The sequence below is a fragment of the Tachypleus tridentatus genome, chromosome 7 (genome assembly GCF_004210375.1).
Source record: "Tachypleus tridentatus isolate NWPU-2018 chromosome 7, ASM421037v1, whole genome shotgun sequence".
Lineage (NCBI taxonomy): Eukaryota > Metazoa > Arthropoda > Merostomata > Xiphosura > Limulidae > Tachypleus > Tachypleus tridentatus.
Window position 1 is genome coordinate 46,898,899 of NC_134831.1, and position 21,257 is coordinate 46,920,155.

Here is a 21,257-nt window from a genome sequence, read left to right on the forward strand (position 1 = left end):
TTCATCCAGATTACATTTTGCATTACTTTTACAAGCTGCTGCTTGGACATTGCTGTTGCCAGCTGTTGCAAAATCAGTACTGTCATGTAGAGGCACATGAAAAGTTTGACTCTAACATCAGATTGTTAAATGCCATGCTGTAAAAGATCAGAATATGCACATAAGGTTAATTATGGATTAAAAAAGTATGTTTCACCCATCTTTAATCAGTATTGGGTCTTTTGGTCTCTACACTACTTTCACTGTCTTTGAGATTTAAAACAATACTTAAATCAGTGTGCTATCTTTTACAAGATTCTTCACCCAGACAGCAAGAATTTTAGGAAATTATTATACAAGAGGAGAGAATACTGTTGTTGCAAAAAGGGGCAAATGACATTCCAAATTTTCAACTCTACCTCAGATCAGTTAAAGCTAATCAAACTTGCACATTACTAAAATGAAAGTTTTACATTAAATAATTCACAACATTGATATTTTGAGATCCAAAGAACACTGCTATTTCATGACAAATTGAGAGACTGACTATTGTGTACTGCTTTTTGTCAGCTGTGCCCTTAGGTCTCTTATCAGAAACCTGAGAAAGTTGAATAGCATATGATTTACAAAGTACACAATTTAAATTTTTGAAAATTGACTTAACACAGCAAATATGAACTTTGCTCAGCATGTTAATATAGGTTTTTGTGCAAAAGAAAACATCAGTTGCCACAAAGAAAGCAACTCCACGAGATATGCTTTCATTTCACAATGAGGGTTTATTTAAATAAGAAATTGCTAGTAAAGTGTTCATTCAATGGTCAGATGTGATAGATAAGGTTCATTTTCAGCATGTACTGTCTACTCTTGTTAATTTAAGAGGCTATATAAACTTTCATATTTTTCAATGATAAATTGATTTGTTTTTTTAATCAGGTCAGGACCTGAAATTCTTGCATCTTCAACAAATGTTTAACATCACTAGCCTTGACTGCCAAGCTACAGTTTAAATATTCTTATGGTGTATTGTCAAGCTCATTATGATACTGTCTCAGTCAAGCAATTATAGAAAAGGGCTTTTCTGTGTATAGTGTTAACATAAAAAAAAAAAGAGGATGTCTTCCTTGTTGGTTAACAATTGATCTATGATTATATGTAGTTAGAGGTATTCTGGAAATTCCTTCGTTGGTCAGTAGTAATCTGGTGCATTTTAGACAAATAACTGAAACCTTGACAGAAGGAGGACAGTTGAACAGAATGGAAAAAAATGGAAAAGGAAGCTTAAGAATATTTACAAACTTAAAGCTAAATTCCAAAGAACTGAAAATGGTACAGCATCCTTAATTGAGGGGGCTGATGACACATGCTAATAAGACAGTATGACTTGTATGGTAGAATCAAATAGTCTCAGAAAAAACAATTAAACATCCTGCATGAAGAAACTGCAAAGAATTGTTAAGCTGTGTCCCATTATTGTGTTGTGCTTGTAGTCATCGAAGTATATTTTTTGCATAATAAACAGTTACTACAAATTGTATGATTTATTTAATGTTATATTAGGTATAGAAAATTAGTTTAGAATGCTTTGGAAAACTTCAAAAAAACTCATGGAAATACGAATCGCAAAAGGTGTAACTGCCCAGTTCAATCTACCTTTAGTATACCAAGGGTTGTTACTAAGTGCCAATTTAGATCTGTGTACTAGAGTTTTAATCTTTATTCTGAAACTCAAGTTAATTAATAACAAGATCTGAATTTAAGCAATACTGAAAATGAAGCTATCTAATTAGATTAGGATAACATGCTAATTAGGGGTGTTTTGTTTACTCTCAAAACCTACTTGTGTGAAAATAAATGTTTAAATTACACCTTTATAACAGAACAAAAACAAGCACAAAGTATTATCCTACTGTTAAAAATAGTTTAAGAAAAAAATCAATACTTTGAGAAACAACATCAATATTTTAACTAGTAGAAGAATACTTGTGGGAAGGGTTGTTTTGTTTGGTAAGATAATGAGAAAAAGTGTAACTACAGAATTGTAGTAAAAAGACCTGAAATATTTTTAGTAATTTGACAAATATCAAAATCAATTAGATTTATAATGACTAAAACTTGTCAATTTATTAACCTTCTGAGCCCATGGTTCAGAGAACAGCTTGTCACATATTTAACTGATCAGGTTAGTTACCAACATTCAAGTACAAATAGCAACTTCAGTCATCAATATTTTTAATATTTAAACTTCAAAAAGACCTGAGCTTTCCTCACTGGAACATTTATTCACAGTCCTAATGGAAGACCAGTTATAAAAATACAAAGATTACAAAGTTGGGTGGAATCCAAAAAAGTCAACGAAACAAAATCTAAGGTTAAAACTTATAAACAAAATGTTACCCTACACACATGACATAACAGTAGAAGTTTGTTAATAAGTCAGTCTTAAAGTAGTTATGATGTCTATAATACTAACACAAAATGAAGATTTGTTATATATTAACAAATGACTTCTCTCTAACATTCTTTATAAAAACATTAAAGTTTAAAATGGATTACAAATACAATGTAAAAATTAGTTCAGAGATTCATAAATTCAACATCCAGAGAATGTTTTGCTCAATAGAACCACCTAAAATTTGGTAATTTTGAAAACAATGCACCATTCTTTATCACATTTTTTTGTGTTCATGAATATATAATAACTAATAACTTTTCTAGTACATGGCAATACAGAAATAACACAAAGTTATAGGATAAGACTTAAGATCACTTTTCTTACATGTAAGATTACCAATACAGAATTTTAGTATAAAATATTTCAACACTACACACAGTTTAAGCACAAGTGCATGAAAACTTCATGGCCAGTGATCACACTGGCAAACTGGACAAGGAAATTGCACATCACAAGTAGAGAGAAAGAATATCATGCACATTTTCCACTGCATCTTTTTTTCTTCTTCTTTTCAAACAGGTCCTCTGCATGAGAAAGTTCTGTAACAACCAGAGAAACCAAAAAATTAGAACTTTCACACCAATGGTATTTATTATGTGATTAATGCTTCAAATGTAATTATGTAAAATATACAGTTTAAATATAATATAGTTTCACCTTGCTCAAAATGTGTACTGATCCATTGAAAACAAATGTGATAAAATGTATTACCAGTCTTGTCTGTGTATGATGTTATGCATCTTGCTTACAAAAAAGGTTTACTTTCCAGCCTAACCAAAACATCACTTCATAGAATTAGTACTACATAAACAACTGATGTAAAATTTAAGATAAAATTTTATGATTTACTTGTAAATCAGTTGGTGTGATTATCTCTGGCATTCCACGAAAATGTAGTTAGGTACAACAAATGTAGTGTACTTGAAATACTATTACTCACTCACCTTATAGGAACTCAATGCGAGGTCAATAAGAATGTGTGATTAAAATCATCTGTATTATTGTGACTTAGTATCTTTCACATTTTGTACTTCATGATACTATAAAAATAACCTTCACAGTTGTGTTTTATTACAAAACAACTAAAACTGTCCTCTGTTACACATTTCAGAAGTCACTGCAAACATCAAAACAGTTACATTAACATGTGTATCTTTAAACTTGTTTGAACTTTGACAGTATTAGATACTTAACTTCAAAACCTTAGTCAGTACTTCGAACTATTACCTATACTTTAACATATTCTTAACATTCACTTCTCTATAACATGTAATTACTGAAGTACATGTACAATAAACAGGTAAATAGCATCTGTAACAACTTTTGAGTGCTTGTTTTGTTTTTGAATTTTGAACAAAGCTACTTGAGGGCTATCTGAGCTAGCAGTAGTGTAAAACTAAAGGGTAGGCAGCTAGTCATCACCACTCACAGCAAACATTTGGGCTACTTTTTTACCAATGAATAGTGAGACTGACCGTGGCATTACAATGCCCCCATGCCTGAAAAGGCAAGAATGTTTGTTGTGATGGGGATTCAAACCCACGACCCTCAGATTACAAGTCAAGCACCCTAATCACCGGGCCAAATTTTGAGTAACATACATACATAACACAAAATAGACCTTGGATTAAATGTTTTACATTACACTGAGCAGGAGTGTGCAATTTGTGATACTTTCCATACAAAACATCTAGGTTTGAATATTGGGAAAGAAATATTACTTTAACACTATATCCTATAAACAAGTAACTTACTAGTTAATTCTGTGTTGAAATCAAATTATAGTTTGTCACAAATGTTTATTTCATATACACTTAAATTTAACACAATACAAGATATACTTTTTAATGTTTCTGAAAAACACGTCAGTTGAAAAAGTTTTACAAACTGATGTTAGAACTACACACACCATACGTCCATCTTGCATGGTTTGGAAATTGTTTAATGCATTAACAAATTAAAATGTTTTTATCACACATCCCTTTTACATTAATAAATACTGAGCACAGACACAGATGTACTTATGATGCAGGTCTCTTGACTCACTCCAGGATTAAATATCAGCTTACTGGTTAATAAAATATAATTCGAAACAACTTAGTCGCAAATAAGGTTTGTTTAATTGTATTTGTGATTTTATACAACTGTCAAAGAAGAATTTTAATAGCTTATTGGTTTGTCTATTCATTACAATGATCAATAACAAAATTAATTCTTCATTCAAGTCAAATAAAAAAAAAAAACTTAATTAAAAGCAATTTGGTGTTAAAACATTTGATGTTAATAAAATTGTAAAAGTACAGTCTACTTACTTTAGTTCACACAAAAACAGTTCCTTAGACAACTTTTGAATATAAACAGTGTCTCAACCACTACTGTGTCTGTCACATCCCAACCAGTCTGATGAACTCCGCTTGCCGTTAGGAAAAAAAGGCTTAACTGGCACTGGACATGGTAAATGTGGTGTAGAGGATACATATGGTATTTTCACTAGTAAGTTCTTATAGTTACAAAAACAAATTGTTTATGCTCTAAAGAACAGCAGCTGCATCTTACTTTGACCTAATACCCACAACAGCAAAAAATGCATCATACTCATTTCATTGTTGCACAGAAAATTGTTCATTATCTATGGTAACAATCTGCATATTCACATACCTTGCAACTGTAGAATGGTATCAAACTGACAACTGGGAGGACAAAATTACAAGATTTTCCCCACAGGAAGCTCTCCATATCCAAGAAAATAACAGGAACTTCTCGTATACAAGTAAGGATATACAGTGTTGATTCACACTGATAAAAAACAGAATGCTACCAACAAGGATAGAAACAGGCTAGCTACTTACTCACTAGAGGTGGTGAAGAACATTCAACATTTTGTCATCAGAACACACCCATCCATTGAGTTAAGATAGTCACCTCTCACAGAACTTCAACATAAATTACACAGACTTAAGTGTATAAAAGACTAGACGTGTCAGAAAAATGTGGCTAGCATCAAAATATGTAGTCAACATTTTAGAATCCATAGATTGGCCTGAATTTCAAAGAAGAATGTTTTTAACTGTATATCTATTTTAATATTGCATGTTATTTATGTATTACTTTAACATGTTATCAAGATTGTTCCAAACACCTAAATGGAAAAATCAAAATATGTATGAACAGCATCTGGCATGACAAATAGAAATGTCATCAGTTGACTGTAAAAATTGTCTAAACCTATACAAACAGTATCTGATATGCAACAAATGGAAATAGGTCATCACATTGTACGAATCTTATGTTAACTTTAGTGTGTGAATGAAGTATAAGCAATTATTATCATTCTACTGTTGAGATAAATGTTCAAAAATGACAAAACATTTCACAAAATATTTTTAAATTTATAATTAAGATAGGTAATTGCAAATTAAAACATCTCAGGAGCTGAGAAGAATGCCAAGGTAAATTTGTAATATACCAAACTAACGAGCCATGACTATTACTGTTACTTTTATATTGACTAGATACCAATAAGAAATGGCTTTATGAAGACAAAACCTCCAGCAACATAAATGCTAGTTTCTCTCCAAGACAAACAGGAATTCATACTGCACCATTTGCAGATATCTCTGATGGACTTATCCATCTTTTGATTGTTCAAATCACTTTTTGGAAAATCTCATTCACACAATAGATGAGTTTTCAAATGGGTAATGAAATAGTTACCTCAGAGTAGTACTGCACAAAAGCCTCCCAAGTTAAAACCACACTGCAGAGCAACAGACCATAATCAGGGCCATCACAAATAACACCATTAGTAGTACTACTATAAACAGTGAACTCTACTTACACACTGTTTGCTACCTATATCACATCAGTAACTTAATACTTACTAACAAAATCCGAAGATACCTCAGATTTTTGAGGAGCTTCAATCTCTCTAAGAACAGAGTAGTTAAAGCACAGAGCTGCAAGTCGAAAGAAAAATTCCTTCACATTTTCACCTGTTTGGAAAGATAAAACTTTTATTCAGTTACTCTTTCATAAAAACCTAAATTAAAGGGTGGTGTTTTTTTTAACTACAAAATACATAAGGACAGCCACAACACCAGTTACTTTTGCATCACATTGGAAAAGAATTATTTATTTAAAATTTCTGCACAAAGCTACACAAAAATCTATATGTATATAGCAATCACTTACAATGAACTGACAGAAAATACAGGAAGTTAGTCAAAAACAGCCACCACTAAGTCAAAGGTTAAATTTCTCTGAATGAGAAAGAGATGTTGATCATCACTCATTTAGTGGATACATAGCTACAGTAAGCAGTATGTGGAATATTCAGACTCATTAGTGATTACACACAACTAAATGATTATTACAACGATACTACTATTCCTATTTCAAGCTTGTTTTAAAAAACATTTTCAAATTACCCTTTGTTTAATGATAGACATCTTCAAGTACAATAATTTGGGATTAAGTTAATTTAAAATCATAAACTGTTGTCCATGGAATATTAAATCTGTAACAAACTGAAAATATTCATTCTGCAAGTTTTTCCATACAAATTTCCACAAGAATACTCTGTAAAAAGTGAATTTTTGTTGATGAAAATAAACATTATCGTATTTCCCACATCAAATATGCACCCTAATTTTCATTAGCTAAGTTTTGAAAACAAAAGATAAACATATGAATAAGGTTGCAGTACTTTCACAAACCTTACCAAGATGTTTCATGGATTGTTTAGTGACTTATGGTACATAAATCCTCCTGCCCACGTTTCGTTTTTTGTAAGCTATATGCTTATATCTACCTTTGAAAGTGTATACATTATAGTACCACTCCAATATCTGTATTATTACCAGTAATAAAAGTTATTTTAAGCCTGAGGAGTTAAAAAGAGTACCGATATTACAGCAACATGTGACCTGTTCTGGTTTATTTGATCTTTTAATACTAAGTAACTTGGACATTTCATTCTGGGTTGTATAGAGGGGCTTGGATTATTGTCTAGTACCAAAAAGCTTCCTCTGTGCTTGGGATTAGGCCTATGAGCAACATAACCTTCAGCCTGGAAAACACAGGGTAAATTTTTGAGAGTTACTACTTTGGGGAAAAAAATAGCATCTTTGATGCTGGGAAATACTATAATTCCTGCAATCTACAAAAACTTTAAATATATGGGTTAAATACTTATATCAAGCATCAGTTAACCCTTTCTCAACAAGCTTGGTATAAAAACTGAGTTCATATATACATTTGCATAAGTTACGTGTTTATGCTATATCTTTTAATGCAGTACATGAATCTTCACCAAACTTAATAGATTTGTAATAAATATTACATTTCTTTCATACACAAAAATCAGTTTGTTTTTTTTTTTAATGAAGTATGTTTACTAAATATATGGTTGTAAATGTATTCGGTGAATCATTACTAGTCCGGGTTCAAACTGAGTTACATTATTTTGAAACATAATCATCCCCAAAAACTCAAGTATCATTTGTGTAATCTGCAAAACCTCCTAAATACATTTCAAACTTTTGTTTTCAGTAAAACTTTATATTTTATCTGTTATTTTCTTTACCCTACTCTACAGGAGTTCAGTCAACTTCATTAGCCTTGTAACCACGAAAATATTTAAATCAGTTTTTCTTTGTAGAAAGACTACAAATTGTAAAATAAAATTACTTTCATTTATTCTAAGTAGCTTTAAACTGGTATCTATTTATAATTACATTTTTTTTTTTTTATTACCCTACAACTGCCCTTTTAACAGCCTACTATTACTACTACTCATGCCATTATAAGATGTAAATCAATTGGGAAATGTAAATCTCGCATTATACCAGCAAATTACATTACCCACAAGCTGGTTCAAGCTGCTAGTGTGAATAGCTCATGAAACATTATAATTATTTCTGTTAAGATCAGAATAAGAAAAATGAACACTCTTAATTTTACATTTTAATTACTTTTCTAATAATAAATAAATAAACACAAAAAACAAGAAATAAAGTACTCACCTAACTTTTTGTTTCTGTCAACTATCAACTGAAACTTAACCATACGTATTTTGTACTACTGCCAGTAATGCAAAGAACATAGAATAACAACATGCAAAAAAGGAGACAATTTCCACTTTCATAATTTTTGTCTTTCTAACTGTGTGGCAAAAATCATTACAAATTCATCTACACTAATCATTATCTTTCCCATGAGAAAGAAGCCTGTACTAACTGAGAAACTAACAATTCTCTGTTCAGAAAACAATGTAATATAATATGCAGTTTGATAGCTGAAAACTTTGGTATCCTAGTGGTTATACACAATATAGAATTAAATATAAGAGCAAATGCTTATCAAATTCTAAAAAGAGGATATGACAGGTGGTTGCAACAAGAAAGGACTGGCTTTTTATTTGATGGCTATGTAACCAAATGAAACTGAAGGTTATAAAAAGTATGGTTTGTCTGAGAAATAATGAATTTAGTGTTATTTATGTTAAATTTCTTACTTACTGGAATGGTGATGAATAAAATAGAGATGAAAGGATGCCTAGAAAAAATGTCATTTCTCACACTAGGGAAAATAAGTTTTTTTAAATATTACCTTTTAAATTAAAAAATTTGTATACTATTAAAACATGGATTATTAGGTAAGATTTTATGCTATACTAATTGGTGTAACAAACAAAAAGTTGTTTAATTCAATTTTAAAAATAACTCTATAAAGGATCAAGACATGCACAGTTAGACCCACCTGTAGCTAAAGCATTGAATAAGTCTTTCACTTTGGATATTATTTTATTCAAGAATTTGTCAAAGATGGTACAAAAACAATTATCATCACTGAAAAAGTCTTACCAATAATAATGTTTGACAAGTTTGAAAAATGTTAAAAGTAACAACTCCATACAGAAAGTTCCACTAGTCATGTTTTCTAGAATTTTTTACTAGTAACGCTTATTTTAAAGTAACAAAATTTATTGTATATTTAAACCAAATTTGAAACAATAAAAATAATGTTTTGTTTTTATGTGTATCAATCATATTCTCTATTTAAAAGTTTTGTTTTATATTTATCTGTATCATTCATGATTTTAGAAAGCAGACACTGTGTACACACTGTTATTTGATAAAAATATTAAGTACCATCATTCATGATTTTAGAAAGCAGACGCTGTGTACACACTGTTATTTGATAAAAATATTAAGTACCATCATTCATGATTTTAGAAAGCAGACATGTTATGCTTATTCTCATTTGATTTTAGAAAGCAGACACTGTGTGTAGATTTGATCTTATTCTCATTTGGCAGAGATCTTATGTATACTGTAAACATCAGTATCAGTAAGATTATGATGTACACTATACATTAGCACTGTCTGAAAACATCTTATTAAAACTATGCCACATTTAGTTAAAATCTGATCTCACTGTATGCAGTAGTGTTGTTTAATGAAATGTTAGATAGTCAAGTTTTCAATTTGGGGGTTTGGGAATCAGTTTTGATTAATAGTTAGATATAAAACACAAAGTAGAGTTTTGGGAGCCTCAGTCCCTTCAATGAATAAATCATGAAAGTCTGGTATTAGAAAACTAACTTGATTGTGTAGCTTAAAAACTGTAATTAGGTCCGAGTGTAATACAATTGAGGAAAGTGAAATATTTTATACAAGTGACTTATAAACCAGTTTTTTGAGTTAATACACAGACTGTTCTTCACTCTTAATTTGACAAGCATAATTTGGTATCAAAAGCAGGGTCTTTAATCTTTTTCATGTTTAAAAAAGGAGGAACAATTTGAAATATTTCAAAGCACCAAGTATGTAGACTAGAGGAATAAAAACTGCTGAAAACAAAAGTCCACCAGCATGGCTGAATCAATTAAGGCTGTAAATTACTAACATACTGTACTGACAAAGTAAAAACAAAGTCGAGATTTGTAAGCATACAAACAAGTGTATTAATCAAATCAGCATATGCCTGAATTTACATTAAAACAAGAAGAGCTTGACAAACAAGCCTGAATTACAAACCAACAAATTCTGAAAGTTAACAAAAAGATACATCAACAGGCAAGAATAACAAATCAGAAAATAAAGAAGTGTGTTCAACTGGTGAATTACCCAGCTAAAGCAATATGTGTGTGTTTTCTTATAGCAAAACCACATCAGGCTATCTGCTGAGACCACCCAGCAGAACCAAACCCCTGATTTTAGCATTGTAAATCTGTAGACCTACCACTGTACTAGCAGGAGGCCCCAGCTAAAACAATGATGGGTCAAAACCAGTGAAAAAAATGATCAAGATTTAAAAATTTGAATCATTTAAAACTGTCACATAAGAACAACAGGCCTAACAGCAGAGTCAAGACTCAGAAAAATAGGTTGAACGGCTGAATAAAGACTTTGTCTATTCTATCATCTAGTTGATGTAAGAGTTTGATTTACTGTTGTGCTTGTTCTTCAAACAGATGTGGGATTAGACAGAACAGTTAAAAACAAGTATATATGAATGAGAAAATAGGCACATCAAAGGATACTATCTTGATTCACCCTGAATAATAGTTCAACATTCTCCAGCCTGATCACATCTCCCATAAAAAGAAGAGGCACTGAACCACTGCCTCTTCAAGTCGCTTTGTGAAGATTTTGGAAGTGAGCGTTTAGTTTTGCTTTTCCACACGAAGTCCGCTGGCTATCACGTGGGAGAGCTTTAACGAGTTTCTTCGAACTGAAAGTCAAAACTTTTCTGAAAGAACATGACTATGATCTGTCCAGAGAAAGAGAATCACAAGAATTCAAGCAAATGCTAGCCTATTTGAGTGATATTTTCACTCGTATGAATGACCTGAGTATCTCTTCAAGGGAAAAACAAACATATTGAAATGCTGCAAAAAGTGAAATGCTTTCAAAGTTACATCTTTGGTGTCAACAAGTTAAAAGAGAGAATCTTTCAAATTTTCCATCACTCGAAGAAATGGTAGGTGAGGATGAGTCCCTAATTCCATGTGTGTGTGAAGAAATTGTGGATCATTTGGAAATACTATCAAAGTCATTTGATGGATATTTTGGAGGAGAACTGGATACTTTTGAAGAATGGATTATGAATCCATACTCCTTCAATTTGAATAATATATCAGATGATGAACTCAAGGAAGATCAACTGCACACAAATTGAGTTCTTGAAATGCAGTTTGAAAGGAAAACACTTTGGAACAATATTGGTGTTTGGCAATGAACATGTTTCCAAGACATTGTGAAAAAGCACTAAATGTGCTCATCCCATTCGTGACGACATACTTATACAAGTTTGGATTTAGTGCCCTTTTATCAATCAAGACAAAATATAGAAATCGCTTAGGTGTACAGGAAGACTAGCGGATTGCTATCAGCAACAAAGTGCCACGCCTTGAAAAACTCGTAAGAAGTAAACAGGAACAAAAGAGTTAAATTTAAATTGGCTTATAAACATTTGAACATTTCAAATTCAAAAAAATTTCATTTCATACATGGATGAAAATTTGTTTTTTGTAGGGTTTATGTAACTTTTAGTTTGTTGTAATATTTTTTCTTTTCCAAATGCTTCCTTTTTGTTTATATATCATTAAAAACTAATTATAAAATTTTGTTTTGGCCACCTTCACTTTATTCTTAAATAAATAATTACTGTAGGGGTGCAAGAACATTAAAATTTTTTAGGGGTGCAGGGCATAAAAAAAAAGATTACTTTAGCACAAAAAAAAAAAAAGGAAGCAGAAATTATCATCCAGAACATGAAACATCACAAATGTATCAAGAAGTCAAGGTCAATGATCTTCAAATGTTCTGGTCACAAAAAAAGTCTGCTCAATTTTTTTGAGCTTTTCAACACCTTAGAACAACCTAATACTGAATACATCTGCACCATTACAAAAACAACAAAGATAACAAAGTAACAGCACATTACTGCAGAACATTGAGCAAACCTGAATGCAATTACTGTGATACCAGAGAAGAACAAATGGCTGTGATCAGTGCTTTACATAATTCCCATCAATATTTCTATCAAAAACCATTCCTGACTCTCGGATCATGCTGCTTCATGCTGGCTTCATAGCCTTAAAAGATCTAAAGAATAATTAGCCAGAATAGGGTGACATTTTTCCAAATTAAAAAACCAGGACAGTCTAGCTCCTAATTCAAAAATGGTTATTACAAATTTGAAATAATTTAATTCTTAATTTATTGAATTGTTCCAAACAATAAACATTGGTATTGTTTTTTAAATAATTAACTACTTTTTTGTGACACAAAATGAGTGAGCAAACATTATCAAATTATACATGTAGATAATTTTAATTAACCAATTTATTTTAAAATAGGCTACTGCATACCTTAGATTAATTATAAATCCATAATTTGATACAACTACTTTTACATTTTAGCATTACTTTAAAAAGAGTTGTTTTATCAAGAATAAATGGAACAGTTTATTTTAATTAAATAGTCAAAATAATCAGTACACAATTATGTAAAGCATGTTTTGATGGTGAGCACTGACTTGTCTTCACATTTACACCTGTGCAGACTTTAGTTTCTCACCATGCACATATGGTACTTTTGAGAGAGCAGCACCAGAAGAGTATATAAATCAAAAAGTAACAAGCCAATTGTGGCTATTAAATTCTTCATTTGATATCACTGATAGCAATATCTTTATCGTAAAACCAGGACATTTTGTGCAGGACTTTCCTGGTAAAACCAAAATGTCTAATCACCTGAAGTCAGAATAATTAGAAAGATAGAGTAGTACCATTAAAAAACAGAATATCATGCAGGCAGGGTTTATAGTAATGCATATAGTATTAGTTGACAACCTTGTCTGGAATAATGCAAGTACAGTAAGAAAAAGGTACAACCACTACTTACAGAAATATTGATCCAGATAATGATTTGTTCCAAGAACAAAACAAAGAATACATTGAAGTAAAAAACTACTGTGCTCTCATTAACATATACTGGACTCAGTTCAATGACAGAATATTAAGCAACTAAATACAGCTGAGACTTGAATGATTACTAAAATGTACAGAATAACACAAGCTATGTACACTTGGTGCTTGGGACAGAGTTTAAGATTTTACATGAACATAACTATATCAAGACAACTAACTGCATGGTGATAAACAAAGTATACAACTATACTTATGAGATTAAGCATGCAAATAATTTATGTGCAACTTCACTATACCTAGTGACAATAAACAGAAAAGTTTTTACTTTTTAACACCACACCTCTTCTTACTTTCCTGAAGTGGTATGCTGATGGGGTAAACACTTGCAAAGCTGTATTTGTATTCTTTATCAGTTATATATAAAAGCCTTTTAACCATTTTGAGTAAACACTAACAAAACCAACACATTGATACTTGCAAATATTGATGCTGTTATTAATCATTTTATCAACCTAACAAAAATACAATTTTTTCTACTATGTACTTTATATCATGATCAGTTATGCTGCAATTGCTAAATTGCCTTTGTAAAGCCTAGAAAAAGAAAATTTATTTACAAAAATTGTGAAAATCCTAGAAAAACAAGCCACAACTCAAAGTTTTCTAAAGGCTAAGAAAAACAGTTTTATAGTATATCTTGATTAAATCTGAAAAAAGCCTCACAAAATAAGTCATGCCTTTTTTTTTTTTTTAAATGTTCAGAGAACAAAGCCACATTTATCAATCAACTTTAGTCTAATAATACATTTGTTAAAAGTACCAATATGAAATTTAAAAACTGAAAGTAATAATTTCAGATTTGATAGAACAATGAAAAAACATTTCTTTGGACACTATACTTCAATACCATTTAATAATTAAACAAAAACCAAAAATAAACTTTAAATAAATCCTACCCAACTAAAATTTTTCTGGCAATGCCACCACAACCACATAAATTCATTTATTGGGCTAATGTTTTGCAATGATAAATAAAAAACGACTTATGGAGTCCCCATTATGCTGATTCAAAGTAACATACTCCTGGCTCTTTTGACACTAGAATATAATTGTGTGTAAAATAATGACCAATTTTATTCCCATCATAATCTTTCCACAGTTACTTAGCTGCAGATTGTGAAAGGTAGTAGGAGTTGAAATGTTGTACATGTAAACACTCAACTCCTTACCATTAATTGATTTTCCACAACTAATGATTAGTTTCAACTTTAAAATCTTTTCTAGTAAATTTGATATCCCCAATGCATTTGGGAGCTATTACCACAGACAATATCTGTTAAGGCTTTAAGGTAATGACTGGGGTTTATAATGAATTTTGCAAAAAACTTCTTAAATGTTCATTTTATGTAAAGTTTATTATTGTTTTATACTTCTGATTTTAATCACCCCCTAACAATTAGTTTGGTTGTGTGTTTGTTTTTGAAATTCACACAAAGCTACTTGAGGGCTATCTGGGCTAGCCATCCCTAATTTAGCAGTGTAAGACTAGAGGAAAAGCAGCTAGTCATCACCACCCACTGCCAACTCTTGGGCTATTCTTTTACCAACAAACAGTGGGATTGACCGTCACATTATAACCCCCCACGGCTGAAAGGGCGAGCATGTTTGGCGCGACGGGGATGCGAACCCGCGACCCTCAGATTAGAAGTCGCACGCCTTAACATGCTTGGCCATGTCAGGCCCTAACAATTAGTGTAATTAATGTAAGTAATAGTTACAAAACTATTTCATTATATGTACACAGACACTAAACCTGGGGATTAAAGTTGTTAGAAATACAGAACAACTTCACATAGCAGAGAAAGAAATAAACATTAAAAAAAATAAAAAGACAATCTAGAAAAATGTATAAAAAACTGAACTGTTTAGTAATACCCAAATGACTTAAAACAACCCTATTTAAAATTGTTTTTGATTGTGGTTGTTTGATTGGTGTTGATATAAGCAAGTGTTCAACAGAATGATCAACTTCAACACGCTGAGTTACAGGTCTGTCTTGATCTTTAATCAAGATGCCCCGCAAGTGATCTCATATGTTCATTTAGCTTTTTGCTGGTTTCTCCTATATCGATTTGGTCAGAGTTATTACAAATAATACAATAAATTAAACATTTAAATGTACCAGCAAAATGGCTTTTCACAGAATACCTTGATGTACAGTCCCCATCAGATGTCCTATATCCAGTATAAGGGAAAACATTGCAACTAGTTCTTTGACAATTGTACATACCAACTTAAGTAGCAGACGTTAGTCATGTGTTGTTCACAAGTTGACGATAGACCAGAAAATCTCATTTAAGAAACATTACAAGTTTGTTAGGGAACATGTGACCAATAATGTGGAAGTTGTCAACTAATGTACATGTTATCTGTGTGTGCTGATTTGGTGCAACATAAATGTAAGAGGAACATGATGATCAGTAAAAGTAACAGTGTCAGTTGAAAGAAGGTTAGATGCATGTAGTTCTAAGTTTAGAACTGTCTATGGTATGGGTGTTATAATTACTGATAATGACTTAAACTTAAATTTGGACATTTTTTATTGTTAGCAGATTATCTTCAGTGTGATGAAAAGAAGTATGGCAGACATTTTTCAAAAACTGAAACATGCTGATACATTTGCTATTTTAATCTTGGTCATTACAGCAGAGCCTAGGCAATCTGGTGAGTTGTAATATGGGAATGTTTTATAGATATATTGAGGAAGACTGGAGTGAAAAATGTAAGTAGGGTTGCATGTCTGTCAGTCTGTAATATACAGACATCACAAGTTTACCATTATCAGTTATGGAAATATTTATGTCAAGAAAACAAATGGTTTGGTTAGAAACAGAAGATGTATTGAAGTGATGAGTAAAAGGATTGAACAAATTAAAGAGATCTCATTCATCAATAGTGCAGGTAACTATACTGAAAACATCATCAGTATATCTAAAGCATAAGAAAGGGTAACTATGCAGTTCCAAAATACACAATCTTCAATGTAGCCAAGAGGTTAACATTGGAAGTACCCATACCTACATTACTTAATAGAATTTGGTGTCAAAAGAAGACATTGATAAAAATTCAGATAACTTAATCAGGCCTTCAGAAGGTGGATCCAGGGTATTCCTTCTGTCAAGGTAGTGGTTTAGGGTTCGTTGTTTTGGTGTTTTATGGTGCAAAGCAACTAGGCTATTTGTTGCCAAACATCGGGTAAAAAGTTAAAATTAAAGTAAAATTATTAAAATTCATAAAAGGAAATTAAAGTAATACAAAACAAGGTTTAATTTATGAAATAAAAATTGGATTTAATGATATTTATATTTTTAAATCTAGTCTACAGCAGTAAGAGAAAAACTACAGTAATACAAGTTGTAAAGGACACTCTGATTTTTTAACTTTCCTGTTAGTCATCCTGGTGAGTTATGTCCATTCAACTTATGCTACAGTGTTAGTCACCTGAAGTTGTCCTTTCCAGTCCTGGTCGAGTTATTTAACATTATGGCTGTTTTCAGAAAGTAATAAAAGTTTTAAAAGACTTGTAGCAAAATTTTAATTATTCTAACTTGCCAGGATGACAGAAGGGAAGTTCAAACAGCAGCATTAGTCACCTGAAGTTGGCGTATCCAGTCCTGGTTTCGAGTTGACATTACAGCCATTTTTTAATTTCAAATCAAACTAAATGTACTTTGATTCTTAAGAGAGAATCACATTAAAAAGATTAATGGTCTTTAAGAAACTAAAAACATTTGTAAGGTAGACAGTGTCCCAATCGCCAATAACACTGTCTAATGTTGCAGATAAACCCTGGGACAAAACATGCCTGAAATGGTGCCGTCATTGAGAGTTGTAATGATGGCAAGACAGTAAAATGTGGCTTATTGTGATCCGAGTGTTACACAAACTACACACTGATGTTCTCTTTATCTGGAACTGATGCAAGTTAAAAACTGTGACCAATGCATAGTCTAGTTAGAACAACTTCTTCTTTCTGATCCTTATGGAAGCAAGACAGCCAAAGTCCTATATAGGGTTTCATTTGGAAAAGCTTATTTTCACATTGCTCACTCCAATTTGACTGCCAGCTGGCACAGAGCCAAGCATTGCATACAGGACCATAATCCATGTATGGAACAGTCACAGCAGTGATAGTGCCAAAACACATAGTTTTAGCTGTGGAGTTGGCAAGCCCATTCCTGCAAATACCAATGTGGCCTGGAATCCAAAAAACTGGATAGAAGTAGATGTTAAAAAGAAAAGGGGCAATCGGTTTTGAATATTGGCGAGAACAAGGTAAGAACTAACACAAAGAGACACCAAGACCAGTAGAGAATTAAGCGAATCAGTATAAATAGTGCAGTTTTAGTACTTCTTAGCTTCTATGTGATCCATGGCAAGAGAAATGGGATACAGTTAAGCAGTGAACATAAAAGCTGTAGACGGGATTCTGTGTGCAACCACCGAACCACAATAAACCATGCCATTCCTTCTATTCCTTTTTATACATGCTTTTCCAAAACATACGATCTGCTATTGTTCCTTTTGGCCTTCCTATCCAGGTGCAGTTGGACGAATTGGGTCTGCCTTTGAAAAGCATGGCCCACCAAGGAAGGAAAACAACCCCAGGTAGGATGGTTTGGTGAGAAGCAGAGTTTTGAAGCATACAGTAAAGACAGTTACAAATAACAGATGTGCAGAGAAGGTTCATGAAACTGTTTATAAAGCTCTGAACTGGGGAAGCACAGAAAGAGCTAGTACAGAGCCAAAATCCTCGATGATGAATGGGGTCCAGCATCTTTAAGGCCGAGGTCCTGGCAGAGCCACAAACCAGTGATCCATAGTTGAATTTCAATCGAATAAGAGCACAATATATCTTTAGCATAGAACATCGATCTGCTCCCCAAGTGGTGGAAGAGAAGACATGAAGGATGTTCAGTGCTCTTGTACATTTGACTCACAGCTACGGTCAAAGATAAGCCCCTAGAACTTTGTCTCGGGGACCACAGGCAGCACAACTTCACCAATGCACAGTTCAGGATCAGGATGAATACCCCATTGGCAGCAAAAGTGCAAGCAAACAGTTTTAGAGAGAGAAAAGTTAAAACCATTTGCTGTGATCCACTTCAGTGAACAATTAATGGCAGTCTGTAGCTGCCACTCAATATACCTCATGTTTGATGACTAACATGAGATGTGAAAGTCGTTGATATAGCACTCGTTCACAATAGTCAGAGGGAGTTGTTCAGGGATGGCAATCTTGTACTGAAAAGTGTGACACTCAAAACAGTCCTAAGCTACTCCAAATTCCTGTAGAAAAGAACGGGAAAGTGTCAAACCCATGCAAACTTGGAATCGTCTGTCCATTGAAAAATTAAAAAAATGGGCAAATGGCCACATAACTCATATAAATGGAGATCTCACAAAATGCCATACCTCCATGTTGTATCATAAGCCTTCTCAATGTCAAAGAACATTGATACAAGATGTTGTCATTTGAGAAAGGCCTCTCTGATTGATGTTTTAAGTCAAATCAGATGGTCCATTGGTGGAGCACTGTTGTCGGAACCCACACTGGGTGGGTGAGAGCAGGTTGTTTGATTTGAGAAACCAAACAAGACGAGCATTAACCATCCTCTCTAAGGTCTTACAGGAACAGTTCAAAAGTAATTGGACAGTAGTTCAAAGGAATCTTCGGATCCTTCTCAGACTTAGAGAAAGATAGGACAATAGCCTAGCATCAGGAAAAATATTCTACTGCCATATCAAGTTCAAAACAATCAGAAGAATAGCAAGAGAAGCAGGAGATAGATGGTGCAGCATTTTATAGCATACATCTTCAGGTCTGACCAATATACTGCCAGACCAATGAAGGGTCAGTTTCAGTTCCACCAGTGTAAAGGGTCAATCAGCTCAAAAGGAAAGAGATGATTGCTCTGCCCAAGTCTTGATAGCCAAGAAGATAGAAGATGAAGCAGAAGTGCTCGATACCTGGCAAAAGCTTTCACCTAGAGTATCAGCAATGTTCTGGGTATCAGCTATTTCCTGACCATCAGAGAGCAAGATCAAGAGGGGGGGGACAGAATTATACTGCCCACTCACTTTTTGAATCTTGTCCCACGACTTTGGAACTGATGATAGAAGATATGACGGTTGTGAACTTAATCCCAGATTCCTTCTGGCTTTGACGTCTTTCCCATCAAGCATACGTGCGAGTCTGATGGAGAGGATGCAGTTCATGAGTGTAAGATACCTACAAAAAGTATCCCAGGCCCGTTTTTGAACCTTCCATGCCATGTGGCAGGCAGTAGTCCACCACGGACAAAGATATCGTGGAAAACAATTCAAGGTTTTAGGAATACATTGAGCAGCTGCCTGTATAATACACTCAGTTACTGCTGCAGTCATCTATTACAGATAGCTTACAGATGATAACAGGATCAAGTTCTGGGAGAGCAGTCAAAGAGGGTCAGTTTGCTTGATCCAGCTTCCATCATCATGCCCATCTACAAGAATTCAAGGCCAAAGTGGTGTGTTAGGGTTGGACGCCTGAACCACCAGGATCCTCTCCTCCCCTTCACAGCTCACCATTCAAAGCAAACATGTGGGTGAATGTTTAGATCCCAGAGGAGGTAAACTGAAAAAATAGAACCATCCCTGGGAGGTCCCCTCACCACATACAGGAATCAACACCAAAGGGTGTTTTAGGGCCTTGAATCCATCATCATGTGGAATGTATGGCTATGTGCAACATAGCAATGTTATGTAAAGTGTCAATAAAATAGAATCTGACTTAAGACCCAAAATTCATAGTGTTTTTTGCAAGATGTCATTGATGCCTTGAATGTAAGCAGGAAGTTGATGAAGCATGGGTGTTAAGTTGGAATCAAGGTAACTAGAGACAAGGTCATAAAACAGCTGTATGATGAAACTATGGGCTTGCCACAATTGTATAATTTATCTATCTTAGATTGAAAATAAAATGTAAAAAACCTAGAATAATTAGCAATCAAATCCTAAGCTTCTAATGGAAGTTTGTTGTTGCTTATCCTTAGTTCTGTAGTGAAACAAACAGTCTGTTAATGTTCATTAAGAAGGTTATTTTCACAGATAGAAATTTATCTTCAGAAAGCTCACTAATAACTATCAGACCAACTATCCAATGCTTTCTTCCAAACAAACACTGCTCCTGATTTGTCACTTGTTTAATTACAATGTTGTCATGAGAATGAAATTATGAAAAGCTGTTTCTTTATTTTAAGTGATGTTTCTAACAGATTACACAGTTGTGAAATCCAAGCAATAAATTTCCTTAACATTTTCTATGTAGTAGATGAGCAAAAGAAATTACCTAGATGAATGTGTCCATGTGTTGGTTTGTTTCTGTAGCTGAAAAAGAAATCATTCACTCATGTTGATGGGTGGTGCAAGTGTTTCGTATCTAGACTGATGTATATGTGAAGTGTAGAAATGCTCTTTAAGAAATAACTAGCAAATATATGTTTAATTTTGTGTTGTGTATTGAACTCATTTTATGTTTATTAACTGGGAATAAATTTAGGCCTTTCTTTAGAATAGTAATCTCACTTTCCATTACATGGAGGTCCTGGAATATTTGACAATAGAAGTGATGTGGTTACTGTTAGATTGTGTGGCTGACATGTGATGAGTTTCTTACCTTTTCAAAAAGTTGTTTTTTTTTAATATTCTTTGTTTATTATCTTAATGCGTTATTTTTTCTTTGCTATGAAACGTTCTGTGTTTATGATAATTTTAATACTATTTTTTTTTAATTCCAAACTTCATTAAACTGTTTTTACTTTACTATTTAACTATCAGTTCTAT

General features: G+C 32.9%; 1 protein-coding gene across 8 annotated transcripts in view; it reads right to left on the reverse strand.

The window, feature by feature from the left end:
• Window positions 1–2,241: 2,241 nt before the first annotated feature.
• Window positions 2,242–21,257, reverse strand: part of LOC143255584 (ras-related protein Rab-34-like) — a 49,540-nt gene continuing 30,524 nt past the window's right edge. For 6 of the 8 annotated variants that reach the window (XR_013030732.1, XR_013030731.1, XR_013030728.1 and 3 more), the window contains 3 exons: window positions 6,316–6,426; window positions 4,747–4,879; window positions 2,746–2,973 (listed from right to left, as the gene is read on the reverse strand). Coding sequence is in view for 2 of the 8 variants with exons in the window: in XM_076511459.1 (XP_076367574.1) it covers window positions 2,884–2,973; window positions 6,335–6,426 (182 nt within the window). In the remaining 6 variants the exon portion in view is untranslated. Of the gene's footprint in view, window positions 2,974–4,746; window positions 4,880–6,315; window positions 6,427–21,257 lie in introns of all 8 variants that reach the window. The other 2 variants (XM_076511459.1, XM_076511460.1) reach the window with 2 other exon arrangements.